The 17,464-nt window shown below is 35.7% G+C and overlaps 2 protein-coding genes across 2 annotated transcripts; one reads left to right on the top strand and one right to left on the bottom strand.

The window, feature by feature from the left end:
• On the top strand, window positions 449-2,564 carry LOC109723458 (RNA polymerase II transcriptional coactivator KIWI-like). The gene is made up of 4 exons (XM_020251820.1): window positions 449-688; window positions 776-881; window positions 1,543-1,565; window positions 2,214-2,564. The coding sequence occupies exons 1-4, from the start codon at window positions 554-556 to the stop codon at window positions 2,271-2,273; spliced, it is 324 nt and encodes a 107-aa protein (XP_020107409.1). The 5' UTR covers window positions 449-553; the 3' UTR covers window positions 2,274-2,564.
• Window positions 3,565-7,545, bottom strand: LOC109723479 (probable serine/threonine-protein kinase PBL6). The gene is made up of 11 exons (XM_020251860.1): window positions 7,159-7,545; window positions 6,981-7,066; window positions 6,717-6,838; window positions 6,503-6,627; window positions 5,951-6,424; window positions 5,608-5,856; window positions 5,370-5,533; window positions 5,178-5,257; window positions 4,944-5,091; window positions 4,652-4,801; window positions 3,565-4,309 (listed from the first exon to the last, which is right to left on the bottom strand). The coding sequence occupies exons 1-11, from the start codon at window positions 7,364-7,366 to the stop codon at window positions 4,046-4,048; spliced, it is 2,070 nt and encodes a 689-aa protein (XP_020107449.1). The 5' UTR covers window positions 7,367-7,545; the 3' UTR covers window positions 3,565-4,045.

The following is a 17,464-nucleotide window of genomic DNA, read 5'->3' on the forward strand; positions in this document are numbered from 1 at the left end:
GTGGTTTCTTATTTGTTCTCTTCCAGGAGGATTGAAAAGTATATTTTTAAAGGCTTCCATTACTATATGAAAGCGTGTACTAGATTAGCTCCTGGGAGAATCTCATGAGCTGAATGAGAGGATCCTGCTATGCTGTACCAAACTGAGAACTATTGGGCTCGGGGATACTTTTTAGTCACTTTTTGTGAAACGTGGGGAATAAACTAAAATTTTGGTCCAGCTATGACTGAATTGGGTCGAATAAGGCAGAGTCCAGTAGAAAAAGGTCTGAAATAAAACATTTAGGCCCAACCCCGGAGATTTTCGAGCCTCAAAATTCGAATAAAACGTAGGGCCGGGCCGTAGAGGGCCACGCGTGCTTACGTGGTGCACTCGGTGCATGCCATGATTTTTCCTATTCGGAGCGGTTGTGTGGAGGTTCCCTGAAGTACAGAACCCTTCACCCCCAAAGCCCATATCAGGAAAAAGCTCTCATTAGTCATTTCCTCTCTCTCTCTCTCTCTCTCTCTCTCTCTCTCGCTCTCTTGTAGAAGACAAGTGATTAGTGAGGGGGATGTGGAGGAAGGGGAAGAAGAGGACGGAGGAGGAGCCCGCGGGGGACAGGGACGACCCCGCCGGAGCCCCCGCCTCCAAAAGGCCCGCGAGGGCCTCCTCCGACGACCCCGAGGACGGCATCGTCGTCTGCGAGGTCTTCCCCTAAACGCTAACCCTAACCCTAACCCTAGCTCCGTAATCCCCGAACTCATCATGGGGGGTGTGTTTTTGTTGGTCGCAGATATCGAAGAATCGGAGGGTTTCGGTGCGGAGTTGGCAAGGGAAGGTCGTGGTCGACATCAGGGAGTTCTACTTCAAGGATGGGAGGCAACTCCCCGGAAAGAAAGGTCCGAATTTCTTTTTTTTTCTTTTTCTTTTCCTTTTATCTTCTGAAATATGTAGGATTTGGGAAAAGGAGTGAGTGGATTATCAAATTAATGCCTATAGTTAGGAGAAAGGGAGGTTTGTTTCGCAGATTCCGTGTCTCATTGGCATCATTATCTGATTGATTTGCTAATTGCTTTCTATAAGATTTATTCTGACTTGGAATTATGTGCTCTTATTGTTTTGTTAAATCCAATTGTTATTGTTTGTTAATGTATTTTGTGTCTAAACATTTTCACTCCTGCTATATATTATAGATGGCGATTTACTTTATAATTGGTGAAAAATATGAGAAAGAATGAGAAATGATGGTGTGAATTGCTCTCACATATTGAGGGGTAAAAAAGAGAAAGAAAAGGGGTTACTATATATCAGATACTTATCTACCTTAGGTACAACTCAACTTACTGTATTTTAAATAAAAAAATTAAGGAAATGTATTTGAACTTGATTGAGGAAGAAGTAACTTGTGTAAGGCCTAGATTGGGACCCTAACTCTGGATTAGTATTTACTTGTTTGTATATGGGTATTTTGAGCATTCATAAGTACTGCAAAGTTGCTTTTGTTACATGGATTAAACTCTAATGTAAAATTTTTCATTGACATTTTGTGCCTTTTTTCAGGTATATCACTTCCAATGGATCAGGTATGTGGACGTTTACTACTATTTCTTTTTCCGTTATCTTAATTTATTCCGTTAATTTTTCATTAGTTCAGCTATACCTTTCGGGCTTTGTTTGTAAGCTCTTTAAGATAAGTGATATATGGAATAAACATTGGGGCTTGAGCAGATAACATATTTGGAAACACCAATTAACTTGATAAAGAACCCAGCTTCAGTGCTTTTTTGATGATTATAATTTCAAGTTTCAAGTCTCAAATGAGACTACTTAAACTAGCTTACTTCTTTAAATTCAGATGCAATTGAGTAGCATAAAGTCTAATCCGCAAAAGTTAGCATCACGGCTTAGTATTGGATGAAATCAGGTAGTTCAAATTCTGAACGGGGGCTATATTAGCAGATGCATGCGAGAAAATGGGGCTGCCATCTTTTAACATTAAAGTAAATCACCAGTGCAATCAAGGTGGATGATAGTGCTCTAACATTCATCTTGCTATTTATGTCCCGATATCTTTGTATTTATTCATGTTATTCGGATCTCTGGTGTTCAAGGAAGTTACTGAATATCCGTTTTCAGTGCAGAATAGATTCTTTTCCCATAATTTATAGGTTGGCATTAAAATGCTTGCTTTGGTTTCTGTGTCGGCTACTAACTAGTTCTTTTGTGTCTAGTGGAAAATCTTAAGCGACCACATTGAAGAAATCGACGAGGCGGTGAAGGAAGAAGCATAGTTTCTTACTTTTAGTAGGACTTCTGGCTTCAACACATCTGCTTTTTGTCTCTCGACATGGTTGGAGCAGAATGTTCTACAGACTTATTATGTAATGTACTTAGGGTTGACTTGACGAACCTTTTTAGTATTAGCTTATCTCGTTATATGGGTTTAACCAACTAATACTCTCCTCTGGGAGTTTTGGTTTGACACATGATACTTGCTGTTTGTGGTTGGTAGGAATGTTTGTAATTGTTCGCCAATTTCGTTGCGTTTAATCAAGTTAAAGCTGATGGCTTCTCTGTTTTGATGGGTTTGATGTCTGTTGCTCATGATTGCGTTCATTTGCAGTGAACTAAGCATTTTTAGTTGTCTCGTATTGAGGAAATCAAATCTATCTAGTTTCTGTTCTTTTCAAAGCCGATTACTGCTGCTAATTGAATCATCTATTAGTGCACCTTAGTTCTTTTTACTCACTCTTTTACTGTGCTACTGATATTTAGGCCCGAGCAAGCTCTTACCCATAACATGAAACAAGTTGGATGATGTTGCTTGTTTGTCTTTTGTTTGTTTGTTTTTTTTTTCTTTCTTACTTCTTTTTTTTTTTTTTTTGGTACTGTGTNGAGGATGATTCATTTACATTTGCTTTTTTTTTTTCTTCTAATCTCTGTTTTTTTTTTTTTGGTACTGTGTCTTGTTAAAGTAGAGAATAGGGCGGTTTACAAGGAAGGCAACTAGGCAATAAAATTACCCAACCAAAGTTGCCCCTTATTATTACTTTATATTTCACCATATTTTAGCGTGTGGTTGTTATACCGAAAGCAGCGAGATGTAGATTTTAGCTGTAAATGCTCACTGTTTTGTTTGGTTTGCTGAAATTTTATCTTCAATCGAAATTCAAAATTTCTAAAGTATCAATATTTTGGTCGATCCTGAGTCGAAGTTAATTAGAAAAAAGATAAAATATTAACAATAGAAAATTTAATTTTTACGCCTTCTGCCAAACAAATATCAAAATTGGAAGAATTTTAGTTCTACATGTATAGAAATAAAGTAAGGGAAAAATAATTATATCTAAAAATCAACTTTAATTTAAACTGAAATTTTACTTTCCGTAAAATAAACAGATCCTTGTTGGCCTGGCTTTCTGTGATCTTCATGGTCATCAGTTGCGTCGGTGGATCAGCTGCCGGTGAAAAATTTATACGCCAGACGACAATGCTGCGTCGTCATCATACAGTAAATGCAATGGTTGTCAGCCGCCACTTCATTCTTTCTTTTGGAACATCACAAGCCAAGGGAAAAGAAAAGGATGAAAAGATAACTAAGTTAACTGTAAACTTTTCGCCTTTCCCCGAAATGCTATCCAGCCCAGACCCTAATGTAACAATAGGTTCCCACAACCCAAAAGCCTAGAGTAGACAACATAGTACAATAAATATGTAGGGCATGGCCCCTTTTATATTGATTTAAAAGCAAGAAAGTTACACTCTTCCATTATTATCTAACTTATGGATCATTGACCCACACCCCCTCTCTCTATTATTGTTCCCAAATTATTGTCCCCAACCTTTGGTTGAGAACATCCAGAGAGGGGAGAGAAAATGATGATCATTGAGGAGGAACATACCCAATAAGGAACAATGCTTTGAAGGGGCCCTGGAGGAGGGCAAAGCATACCACCTCTCTTCCTTAAAAACCCCCCATTTATACTGAACCAACAAATGCCTCTAATGACGCAAGATACATAGACGACGAATCGACAAGATCAAATTTATGAGAGAGACTCGTCTATTGGAAGCTCGATGACCGACTCCATCTTCCCTGAAGATATTCCTCCAGGGAAGTGTTTGCTGTGACGAAATCAGGATGCTCTCCGCTGCTTACGGAGAGAGAATCATCGTCCACGTCAAGCAATGCGAGGTTTATGAAGGATTGGATGTTATTATCTGGGAATGCGGCTTCATCATCCACCCTATCTAACTCTTCTGATGAACTACTTTGTGATCTCGCCCACTTGAGAATGTCATCATCTCCTTGTAGTACCTTCAAAACCTAAAGAGAAGCCGACATTTAACAAAACGGCATTATCTTATCTTATACTATATCCATGAAGTTTTCGCTGTGTAACAGTTAGGCCCTTGATACAGAATGCACCAGAGTTGGCATGGGTAGTGCTCATGGGCAAAGGCGGCGAGCTATGTAATATAATGTGGATCATTTCGTCAGACGGTAGACTAACTAAAGGACTAAAATGTTACACGGAATAAGCTAGAGAAACAAAATGTAAAATTCGAATTATGACGACATTGATTGATATTGGGATTAACCTTCAGGGGCTAAATTTGTAATCAATCCAAGTAAAATGAAAAGAAGCATATCAGAATGAGAACTTACGAGTGCTATTCGAGGACGAGATTGGGGAACTCGCCTGATGCAGAGGGAAGCAGCTAGAATCATCCTCTCAATTTTGTCATTATGGCACTCTGTACTTAAATTAGGATCTACCAATTGCCAGACTTTCCCATTTCGTAGGATAGAATTTGCCTGCATATCACGTTGCCATATTCAATTTTAGCATACCTAATGTATATATGATACGGAGAAGAAATGCAACTGCTGCATTTTAAGTCGATAAGCGAAAATATTAAGTACAAGGAGAACAAGATAACTTAGTGCGATTACTTACCCACATCACTAAACTCTCGTGACCTTTTGGGCACCCTGTGCTCACCGGTTTTCTTCCTGATATAAGCTCAAGGAGGACTACTCCAAAAGCATATACATCAATTTTCTCGTTAACCTTCCCATGCATGAAATATTCAGGAGCCAAGTATCTGAGATTCAGAGAGTTTTCACATCAACAAACGCCAACAAAATGTAGAAGAACTAAGAACCATGAGTTATAGGATTGCCGACTCACCCGAATGTCCCTGCAACATCATTGCATGTGATTTGTGAAGTTGCATTTGATGCCCACAAAGCTAGACCGAAATCAGACAACTGTATCATTGCAAGAAGAAATTTTTTGAGTTAGCGACCGGCAAAAGATAATAACTGATTGAGAAACTGAAACTTTGCATCACTGAACCAAGAGAGTCAAGATCAAATCTACCTTTGGCTCAAAATCGCTGGATAGGAGAATATTCGAGGATTTTACATCCCTATGGATCACAGGTTGGTCGTTGCCAGTGCCATGGAGATAATCAAGTGCCTGTGCAACTCCTACTGCCGCTCTGTATCTCTCGTCCCATCCAAAATCACTTCTCTTTGTCTCGCCTATTAAGGGCAAAAGAGGGGTAAGCAAAAGGGTTTAAACTTGCAAGCTTATGAATCCAATTTTGAAAACATACCATGCAATACTTCTTCTAAGCTGCCTCTTGGTAAGTAATCATACACCAATATGAGATTATCATCCTCAAAACAAAACCCAACAAGAGAGATGATATTGTTATTCTTCAGTGCAGTAATAATCTCGATTTCTGAAACAAACTCTTTCTTTATCTCCTCGGACTTCTTTAAAATCTTCACTGCCAATTCCTTCCCATCTGAACAACAACCCTTATAAACATGACTGTTTCCGCCTCTCCCGATCATATTCTCTGCATTAGTACACACAACACAATCAGATCGAACAAAAGAATCACAAAAGATAGGATAAAATAAGCGAGGAGAAGATGATGGAGAAAAGGTCACCTTGAGTGAAGTCAGATGTAATATGCACAAGTTCCTTATAGCTGAACAGAGTACAAACCGATGAATACTTCTCTTTAAGTGATTCAAACTCCGTTGGAATTTTCTTCTCCACTTCACAGATCGAAGGCGATGGTTTAATTAAATTGGTTTCGCTAGGAACCAAAGGTCCACTATTCGATGTTAAACTCGAAGCAACATTTATATCAGATGAAATGGCCTTGTGATTTGGATGAACAGGGGATGATACTGCAGTGTACCGGCTCGGAAGGCGCATTGCCCATTCGACCACGGACATATTTGATCTCTCTAAGTAACAATTTCTGCTATTCTTCAATATGAACTTCTTTCGAAGTAGAGGCCAACCGACTTCGGATTTGTTAACGGGTACTAATGCTAAAGAATTACTGCACTTCAACTCACTTCTAGCAGCCTCTGTAGCTGCATAACCTAAAGCCCTAATTTGGACATGGTCACCTGCATATAGCTTTAGGAATTGGAATTGCTATAATGAACAGAATCAAATAGAGGAATTTAAAGAAGAATTATTAATACCTTTGGAACTGGGATTCGACCGTGAATCCTTCTGGAAGAGGATCTTGCCGTTGTTCACAGCGAATACTGAGCAATTCTCTGGTAATCTCTTTGCGCAATACTTTGCGATCGAAGTCGAAGAAGATCTAATTTGATCAAACCGGATTGAATAATACGTAACGCGAAATAATTCAAAAAGGGAACAAAATTAAGATAAAAAATCGATTACGCATACCCAAGAGCACGGCTCTTCTTGGCGACCCCCAAAATTAACTTCACAGGCGAGCAGGAATTCGCTTCCCGAACCAAAGCTTTCCGGATCGACGATCCTCTGCATATCTTCAACTTCAAATCGATCTTACCCAAAAAAAAAAAAAAAAAAAAAAAAAAAAAAAAAAAACGAGGATTAGAACGATCAAATCAGCTTCTGTAGAACACAAATTCGATTGAAACTAACCAAAACGAAAGGGGGATTGAAGCTGGGGAGAGGATCAAAAACCTGCTTCAGGTTACAGAATCCGTCGTAGACGGAGAGAACATCGAGGAGAGAACTCGCGCGCGCCTCATCCGACTCCGAAGCGGCATCTAGTGTTTCAAACCACACGCGATTAGGATCGAGACATTGCGACACGTCGACAATGACGACAAAGTACACAGGGCCACTCCGGCGAACTTACCGGCGGCGGCGGCTGCGGCGGAGGAGATGATGTGGAGGGCGACGACGCGATCGCCGGGGCTCGCGACCTTGACGAGCGCCCACGTGAGGAGCTCTCGGCTCGGGGCGTCCATCTTTATCCCCACCATCACCGTCTTATTCTCCTCCTCCTCCTCCTCCTCCTCCTCCTTAACACTCTTATTCTCGCACTCTCGTTTCCTGATCTTCATCTTCGCTATTCTCTGCGGAGTTATTCGCGTCTTCTTCTTCTTCTTCTTATTCTGGTTTCTGGGGCTCGGCGTCGTCGTGGGAGAGGAAGAGGAAGAGGAAGAGGAAGAGGAGGAGGTTGGAATGGTGTGTTTTGCGTGTCGATCGAGTGGTATTTATTAGTGAGGCGGGGGGATCACATGGAAACATACTAGCTTTCGAAATTGCATCATTCGTCTCCCTTATTAGTAACTTGTTCTACTGCTATTCCGTGCCACAACTGAAAAAAATTTCCAAAACGTGGCTATCATACTATATTATTATTAAATTAAGCTCGTATGTTTTTGAAAATATTAGGTTGTTGATGTTTACAATTTTTTAATACTTATACGTTTAGAATGCGTATAAAATGATAATAATCTGTTGAATAATATAATTTAATGAATGAAAATGATTGAATAAATAAATTTAAGTGTTTGGTGCTTTTGCTTTTAAAAATATCACAGCCGAACTCATTATTATTTCTCTAACCAATTAAATTTACTTTTTATAGTTTTTTTAACAAATTTAAAATAAAAAGGGTTGGTTTTTAAGCGACCCTTTTTTGGTTTTGTATAAATAATAATAATAATAATAATGATGTATTGATTAAAATTTTATCAAATTTAATGGTTTAGTCATTTTTTTAACAAAGGAAACTGAAATAGTTAATCACCACCACGTAATTTAACAAGAACGGCTAAAAAGAATTTTAATTATAAAAAATAAAAACTGAGAACATCTTTTTTTTTCTTTTTCTTTTTTTAAGGAGGGAGTTTTACATTAGCATATATATACTTAAGAGCGTTTTTGCACATTTTTATCCCAAAAAAAAGAAAGTAAAAAAGTCTAATAAGTTGGTTAGATCCCTCTACTATGTGAGGCGAAAACCGCTGCTTGAGGGTAGAACCTTTGTCCCGTATTCGCAGTGGTGGAAGAGCGTGCTCTGTTGTCGAGAAGTGTTTTCCTGCGGGGTAACCTTTGAGCTCGGCGATGGAAGAAATATCAGGATGTGGCACGACATCTAGACTGGAGAAATCCCTTTGCGTACACTATACCCGACCATCTTTCGAAATATCAGGAATAAGGAAGCTTCGATTGCTCAGTGTTGGAGTCAGGGGGGCTGGAGATGGCGCTATATTTGTCGTTGGTCCACGGCGGCCCCCTCTACCGAAAGCCGCAGACAGCTATCGATGCTTAAGGACATGCTCCGAGGCCGACGTCCAAGTGACAGACCGGACTCGATCAGATGGCGCTGGACCTCCGACCAACTATTCACTGTCAAATTCCTTTACCAGTTCATCACGGATGCTGGACAGTGTGTCCCGATGAATCAACACATCTGGAATCTGAAAATTTCTGTTAAAATTAAAGTCCTCATCTGGCTGCTCCTTCGGAAGAGATTACCCACGGCAGACAGACTACTTAACCGAGGCATGCACGTAAACCAGAACTGTCCTTTCTGCGCGGTCCTCAGGGAAAGCTGCGACCATATTTTCAATGATTGTGTTTACGTTCGATTCCTTCTTCTCAGTTTAGGAAGACTGGACATAACAGACATCAGTACAGGCGACGTTCGAAATCTCTGGGCCAGAACTACTGGAATCCTTCCTGACTCGTCGAGGAAACAAGGCCTGATCCTTCTAGCAGCGACGTGGTGGGTCATCTGGACGGACAGAAATGACTCTATCTTCAGAGGAAAGCCGCCCATTATCACCGGGTCTCTGGAACGGGTGAAACTACTAATCCGTGATTGGACCACAATGCTCTGACGTCTCTTATGTACCCCTCATCTATTCCTCTTCCCCTTACCCCTCAACTGTTCCTCTTCCTCTTGTTACCTTGATTTTCTTTTTGTTTAATTCCTAACTTTTACTTTTTTGTTGGCTTTCCGGAGGCCTGAGCTGCCTCCAACTTGTATGCTTAGTTCATTTTACTTAATGAATGAAGCAGGTAGCTTGCTACCTATTTCTCAAAAAAAAAATAAATAAAAAAATAAAAAAAGTCTAATAAGTGGTTTTGCACAAGAGCAACGTTTCTTTGTATATCTAAACTTACATTTTCCCCAGAGAATATTATTTTATTGGTCTTATCAATTATTTTCTAATGGTAAAAGTTAAAACAAAAAAGAAAACTTATAAATAAGTGGGTATACACTTTACAAAATAATTACAGTGTATAGATAATATTTTTCTTTTCAAAATCAGCAATTATTCCACATCATTGCGGATTTTCTGAGGCATCCTAGGCCGATTTGTTTCCTAATGTGTTCTATACATCAGTGAAATAAGCTTCCTCCCGTTAGGATTTTTTCTTTTCTTTTTTTTTTTTTTTATAGTAAAAACGTACTGAGCTCGACTAAACTGTAGACTATTTTGAATAAGCTAATCAATTTTGCAAAAATTTTGATTTTATTAATCAATCTTTCAATTTATTTAGTTTAAGCCAGTTTACGGTGCTTTGATCATAAAATTTGAATGTATCATTTATCTTTACAGATTTAGTTAGTATATTTTATATAATTAACACAAGTATAAATTTATTAAGGTAATTAATTAGTTTAAATTTTGAAGCAGAAATATTGCCGACCGATTCAAATTAAACACGTTAAAATGTTTGGATCGTAAAACTAAAATTTTGAAGGGTTAGATTGCAGATTCAAAATAATTCATTTGTTTAGATATGGTCCCTGCATTTTTATTTTTTATTTTTAACTTTTTTTTTTTGCACTATTTAAAGTGCGTGAAATCACCTGGGGGTAGGGATGCAAATGGATCCGGGTTGGTGGAGCTCCGCCCCGATCCGCCCCGAATGGGGTGGTAAGTGGGAACAAAAAATATAAAAAAATATAATCCGTCCCGAATCCGCCCCGATCCGCAAAGTAAATGGAGCGGGAGGTGGGAGACTCTTTTCTTCCTTCAATCCGTCCCGATCCGTCAAAAATCCGGCTCCCGCCCCGATCCGCCCCGAATGGAGCGGTAAGTGAGAGTCAAAAATAAAATGAAAAGTAACCCGTCCCGAATCTGCCCCGCCCCGATAAGAAATGGAGCGGGAGGTGGGGGAACTCTCCCGCCCCGAATCCGCCCCGTTTGCATCCCTACCTGGGGCCTAACGCCATTAACGCCTCCCAACAGCTATATGAGGTGGCACCCGATCTATACATGGCAAGTTATTAGGGCTTAATGGGACCACCGAACGTTCATTTTTTTCATTAACAGGTTCATCCAATAAGGGAAAAAAAAAATCATATTTGAGTTATGTTCGATATAGTAGTGTTGGTTACAAAGCATTATTAACAAAAATAATACATTTATATATCTTTTTGAAAAGATTTAGAACTTTTATTAATTGCTAGCTCGATATGGTTATGCATACTAAAGATATGCAACATTTCTATATATACATTGCTAAATGTATACATACACGAGCCCGACTACAATACTATCAGTAGTACTAAACACTACTGATTGTTCTTAGAGCAAGTGGCAAAGGATTTAGCGGTTGATATCCGAGGTCTCAAGTTCGAATCTTAGTTGATTCACATTTTCAGTTAAGTTTATTTCTAAATGAAATAAACGATGCGGGTAGCGTGCTACCTATCTCTCAAAAAAATACTTGATGCGACCAAATTTTTTACCGTTAAATTTATTTTTTTGACCACTAAATTAATTCTAAGAACCACTATCATCTTAACTGTATATCCTTTTATCCAATAATTGAAAATCTAATAACACTAATTACTTGATGGATACTATTAATAATATTCTAACCTAGTTCTACATATAGTTTCATATTATATAATAATCATGTACATGAAAATAATGTGATAGTTAAGGGACAATAAAAAGATGCGATACAAATATCAAAGTTACAGACAAAATTAAAAGAAAACTAATTATGTAAATTTAGAATATTTCTCTGTGAAAAGGGATTAAAAAAAAAGATTCACAATTATTAATATATAAGAGAGTGCCTGCATGCGTTGAACTTTGTTCATTATTGACCATCAAATTTGTATGAAATAATAGCGAGTATTAATTGGCGGGATCGTCATATATATAATAAAGTATATATTGAAAATCTTATTATTAAATCCAATGATTATCCCTTTATTAACGTAGAATAATGATACTACTAACCTTGATTATTACGCCTATGGCGCCTTATTTTAAAAGACACATAAGCACTCCAATGTTTACAATTGTAGCGTAAGCACTGGGCTTAGTGCTTTTAATTTTTTATCGCGCTTAATTAGTTGACCAATCGAATAATAAATTATTGTTGATTGTTGATGGTCAATGAATATCATCTCCTCTGTTTAACGAAGTATTGTATAAATAATTCTAGTAAAACCTTAAGTACAATAAAATAACAGCTTTTGTTTTCTAAATCTGACAATTTGAGTCATTTTTTGTTGGCCGAATATATATTTTTTTAAATGCCCAGAGAAAACAACATATACATTAGTTTTCATACAAAACAGAATTTGAACTGATGTCGCACATTTTGATAGTTCGAATACCAACCAACTGTCATAAATACCGGCAGTTGTTCATCAAATACTTTACTAAGTATGGATAATATTTTTATTTTATTATTATCATTAGACTTGTAGATCCCTGAGAATTTTTCTCCTAATTCAATTCCAGAATCCAATTAATGGTAGACATTGATACAGTCAAAAGCAAACATTGAAGCGTGACAAATAAGCAAGTGTTGGGTTTTTCTCACCCTGACCTATTTGGATAGGTTTTTGTTTCCTTTTGTTTTGTTTATTTATTTATTTATTTTTATATACACATGCAAAGTAAACAAAAAGAGAAGTCACGACGTGGGAAACTGCAGTAACCTTAAATTACAGGAGTGCACAAACTCAGGTGGTTCCACATTCCATTAATCTTTAACTTAATTATTTTGTCTTTTTCTTTATGACCTCATCTGCTTCTAAACATTACGTTGTTTTCACGCTAGCTAGTCTTTAAATCTTTATTTTTTCGTTATCGGGATCTTATTGTTCAGTTTGATCTCTATTTTTCAAATTATTATTAATTTTGACGGAATAGATCATAGCAATTTTAATAAAGTCATGTCTATTTATATAGAGCCTTAACTGCTTCCGTCATATACGTCTAATTCATTTTGCTTGATGAATGAAGCAGATAACTAGCTATCTCTTTCTCAAAAAAATATATATATATATATATAGATTACAGTTAACTATAGTCCAATAGCCTTCAATCAATTTCTGTACTAATTTTTTAATGAAGTATCTGGCCCGATACTAGAAATATGGGGTATTTCTGAAGAGAATATATCACACGCTCTCTTGTTCTTTATTTTTTTTGTGGATTAGCTTATTGACACGTTCACTAGCAAATTTGGACAGGTTTTTCCACTTAAATCTCTTTTTGTTTTTCTGTTTCCTTGGACAACAAATATTCTACTTACAAATAGAGGTTCTAGAATTGTGACTTTGGCGTGTTTCTCTTAGCTCCATTGTGGGATATTATTATGGAATAAAAGTATAAATTTAAATAGCATTATTAATATATATATAGAATTAGGCTGAAATATTATTAATAGCACCAATGACTTGGTGTTATTAAATTTTTTATTATTGGATTAAAAGATATACGGTTAGAATGATGTGGGTCTCTGAGGATTGAGTGGGTGGTTAGTTGAATAGTATAATCGAACGAATGAAAATAATAAAAGAGCTAAATCTAATGGTAGAAAACTTGATAGCACCAAATGCTTCGTACTATCGTGAACATCCCAGCCGGACTATATAGATATATAAAAGGAAAAATTTCATCACTACCTTTCCAAATAAGTCTAATATCATGAATGCCCCTACAAAAATTAAAATATCATAAATAATCTTTTAAAAGAGAAAAACTTTCAAAAATAACCTTTACACTAATTTATTATCAATTTTGAATAAACAACAAACAAAATTCCAACTTTGCCCCTATTGTCATTACCATCTTAAAATATTTAATTGACTATAAAATCATTTATAATTTTATAAACACTCTTTTAAATTTATAAATAACCTACATTTAGAGATAAGCTTTTATCAATTAAAAAATATATTTATAATCCTGACAAATTAAGCTAAAAAAATCAAAAAAATTGAAAAAAAATTTAGCAAAAAATTATTTAAAGTATCAATTAACTCATTAAAATAAGGTTAAACAATTTATTCAAAATATAATTTAAATATATATGCATGATGTGAACTAGCATAAATTTCTGTGCTTTGGCATCTCGAATTTTAAAAAAAATGATATAAAGTATTTTATTTTAGTATCTTATTTTACAAACCACACAGTTTATTTTAATATTTTAAAATAAATATTATCATGCTAAAATATTTTTGTAAAAAAATTTTAGAAGTTAAGGGCAAAATAGATATTTTGACCATATTTATGATAATCTAAATATTTTGTTATTCTATAAAGAGATGAATAGTAAGGGTAAGGGTATATTTGAAAAATAATAAGTATTTGCAGGGGTATTTGTGATATAATCAAATTTATAGGGGTATCTATGATTTTTTTGAAGTTTAGAGGGGCACGAATGAAATTGACCCTATATAAAATTATACAAAATTATAATTATTTCGTCGTAATCCTGTATCTTAACAATGAAAACCCAAATACATCTTCTCCCCCCAAAAAAAGCATAACTAATTGAAAAACTCTATATTAAAGAAAAATATTACATTTAAATAAATAAAATGTAAATTTGGCCTTTAATTAAAAAAAAAAATCCCGAGGAGCCCCCGCTCCAATCTCCTAACTCCGCTCCCACATTCACGCGATGGACACCCACGCACATACGCGCGCATGCACATATTACGCGATGTAATAAATTATTTTAAATTAAAAATTCAATTTGATAAATATCATCTGTACTATTTAAGATAATTTTATATAAAAAAATTATAATATTTAAAAATTTGAAATAGTCAATAGCTCTCCAAATTAACAGTATAGAAGCCCGTGTCGTTTGATTTATAGACAAACGACATTCAAATTTTATAAAATTTGATATTCAAATCTTCTTATAACCATATAACCCATTCGAAAAATTAAAATTTGATTTTCAGATCTCTTTCGCGATATTTTCATGAGATATACACGCGGCGCACTCAAAAGGGAGGATCTACGGGGCTGCGTAGGAGGTAGGAGACAACAGTCATATTTCATTTAGTATTGAGGCTCATATAATGTTAGTAAATAAAATTGAGGCAAGGACAAGACATAAGAGTTAGATTGTCAAAACAAAATAAGTGATAATTAATATAAGTTTTATACATGTTTACTTCTTAGCTTTGGCCTACTCGGTCGGTTCAATTACGTACCTTGCTCCATGACCTACGTATGATCGATGCTTTGATCGAGCTCGGTTCAGATACAATCGGTATATATATATTCGCTAACAAGCCGTTCGCATGCTATATCAATTCGAGCTATTCATCGCTTCTAAAATGGAGTATATATATAAGCAGCTAAGATTTATAGTTGTGATCAATTGTAGAATCACCGGGCAACAATAATGAAAGATGAGCAGTTCATGTTGACTCTTTAAAGTTTAATTTGTTAGCGGATTCGACATTTAAGCTGAACTCTCATTAACTTATCTGTAATTTTACAAGTTGAGTGATTTTCAAGCTCACTACAGAACAAAAAAAAAAAAAAAAAACTTTTCGCGACAAGAAAACATTTTTCACTATAAATTATAATGTCGACTCAAAATATTTCGTTGTAGCCCAGTCACTAATTGTCATCGATGACCAAAAATAAATTTGGTGGCTAATTTCACAGGTTTTAGCAAATCTATTTTGTTGGGTGCAATTTTTATGATTATCGTGGCTACAAGTACTTAGCCATGGAATTTGAGGATGATTATTAGGAACAATCTTTTTCTTACCGACCGTCCCTAAAACAAGTGGCAAAGAAATTGGTGGTTGATACCCGAAACTCAAGTTCGAATCCTAGTTGATTCACATTTCCAGCTAAGTTTATTTATAAATGAAATAAATGAAGCGGATAGCGTGCTATCTATCTCTCTCTCAAAAAAAAAACATTCTTTTTCTTCATTGCTGTAATGAATTATTAGCGAGCTAATATTTGGTCACTAGTCTTCAAATTTAATTAGTTGCTAGTGGTTGGCTTTAATTTAATGGGTTGTTTAACGAATAAAATGTGAAATATGGTGAGGCCCATAATTAAGGGTAAGTACTTGAGACAATTAAGCAGATAATATCTGAAGGTTTTTATTGGTTCACATGCACTCTGCCCAGGGGAACATGCTTTGCTTGCTTGCTTGCTTTGTAATGTAATAATAAATAAACAAATATATATATATATATATAGAGAGAGAGAGAGAGAGAGAGAGAGAGTAGTGCAAAAATATACACGGTGAAAATCAATTTGTTGAAGTATATTTGCCTACTGCTTCACTGTTACTTCTATATTTTTTTAAGAAATAGATAGTATGTTATACGCTTCGTTTATTTTATTTAGAAATAAACTTAGCTCAAAATGTGAATTAACTAGGTTCGAACTTGAAACTTGGAACACCAACTACATAATTAACTACATAAGAGTAATTAACCCTTCTTTGTATATAAAAGCAATAAACTTATCTTTCCCTAGAACAACATAATTAGAGGTTTAATCAAGAACGATATAGTAACTTCAATTTGACAAAATATTTGAAAAGAAATTCATCGTACACTTTTGCAGTACACGATAAATTTTTTATTAAATATCATATTTCTACGATAAATATTTGTTACAGTACAAACTTTCTGGAAGCGAGTGCTTGGAAACCACAAATCCCCGGTGGCCGGCCACCGCCTTTCGGCCATGTGGCTTGTAGTTAATTCCCTCCACATTAATTTAGAAATTTCCAAACATGGGATGGTCCCTTTGCTCTCTCTTATCCCATATTCATTGTTTCATTAAAAAAAAAAAGAATTCAATTGTTCAATTGGGCACCACATGGAGGGTCTCTCTCTCTCTCTCTCTCTCTCTCTCTCTCTCTCAAGCTTCTCAAGTTTAATTATGATTTATGAGTGGTCATTTAGATTATGTACTGTGTCCAATATTTAAAGGTTATGCAATAAAGCCAGAAAAATTAGGTTGTACTCTCATAACTACAAAAAAAAAAAAAAAAAAAAGGAGCAAGAAAACTTGATGTGATGATAGAAAAAGATACTTTACTTGCTCATTACTTTATTAAAGTGAGCTTAATTATCAACCTTCTCCATAATCAATATGGAATTCAAAATTTAAATATTGCATGGGCAATAATAGAAGTAATTTTAAGTATGCATATGGCAGATATCTACGAAAAAGAACTTAACAACTTAGATTAATACCAGCTATAAAATATATTTCTAAATTGTTTCCTGTCGTATCGATGTTTTGAATAACATGATATATATCGTGATCAAATCTAAATTCTCATCGTCGGCACCAAATGAACTGTATATACCAGGAAACTAATGAACTAAGTGCCCAATGTTAGCTATATGTAAAGTAATTAATTTACAAATCTACCCCTAAAATTGGGATGGAGAGTACATTTTAGGTACAACTAGCAAGGGGCAAAAATGACAAAAAAAAGACCAAGAAAAGGACAGTACTTCAAATAGATCATAAGATGTTAGATATGAATTATTTGTTTCATGCACATTACTTAAACTCAAAATAAGACGGAATCCAAACAGCTCTAAACACGGAAACTTATTAGTTTCTTCTTATATAATATTTTGTTAATATTATTATTTTATTATTATTATTTTCCTGCATTCGCACGAGTCCTGTCCCCTTGAGAGCAGATTAGGAGAAATAGCAAGTTGTTGCACGAATTTTTGGAGGATTACAATATACCAATGTTATATTCAATGATATGATAGCGAAAATTTTGATTATGGTAGTGGCGGAGTATTCGGGAGATAAGTTTTCGCCTCGTTTTAACTGTAATGTCGGGCTTACGAATCATAATCTAGCATTGCTTGTGCCCGCGATTCTCGATGTCGGTCACTAAGCATACCACACCAGCTT

The sequence above is a fragment of the Ananas comosus genome, linkage group 17, assembly GCF_001540865.1.
Source record: "Ananas comosus cultivar F153 linkage group 17, ASM154086v1, whole genome shotgun sequence".
NCBI lineage: Eukaryota > Viridiplantae > Streptophyta > Magnoliopsida > Poales > Bromeliaceae > Ananas > Ananas comosus.

Excerpts from the sequence above, each read along its gene's own strand:
- LOC109723479 (XM_020251860.1), bottom strand. The coding sequence starts at position 7,366 with ATGAAGATCAGGAAACGAGAGTGCGAGAATAAGAGTGTTAAGGAGGAG. Across the intron at positions 5,534-5,607 it reads CTTAGAAGAAGTATTGCATG|GCGAGACAAAGAGAAGTGAT; the intron begins GTATGTTTTCAA and ends TGCCCTTAATAG. Across the intron at positions 4,310-4,651 it reads CTCGTCCTCGAATAGCACTC|GTTTTGAAGGTACTACAAGG; the intron begins GTAAGTTCTCAT and ends GCTTCTCTTTAG.
- LOC109723458 (XM_020251820.1), top strand. The coding sequence starts at position 554 with ATGTGGAGGAAGGGGAAGAAGAGGACGGAGGAGGAGCCCGCGGGGGAC. Across the intron at positions 689-775 it reads ACGGCATCGTCGTCTGCGAG|ATATCGAAGAATCGGAGGGT; the intron begins GTCTTCCCCTAA and ends TGTTGGTCGCAG. Across the intron at positions 882-1,542 it reads GCAACTCCCCGGAAAGAAAG|GTATATCACTTCCAATGGAT; the intron begins GTCCGAATTTCT and ends GCCTTTTTTCAG.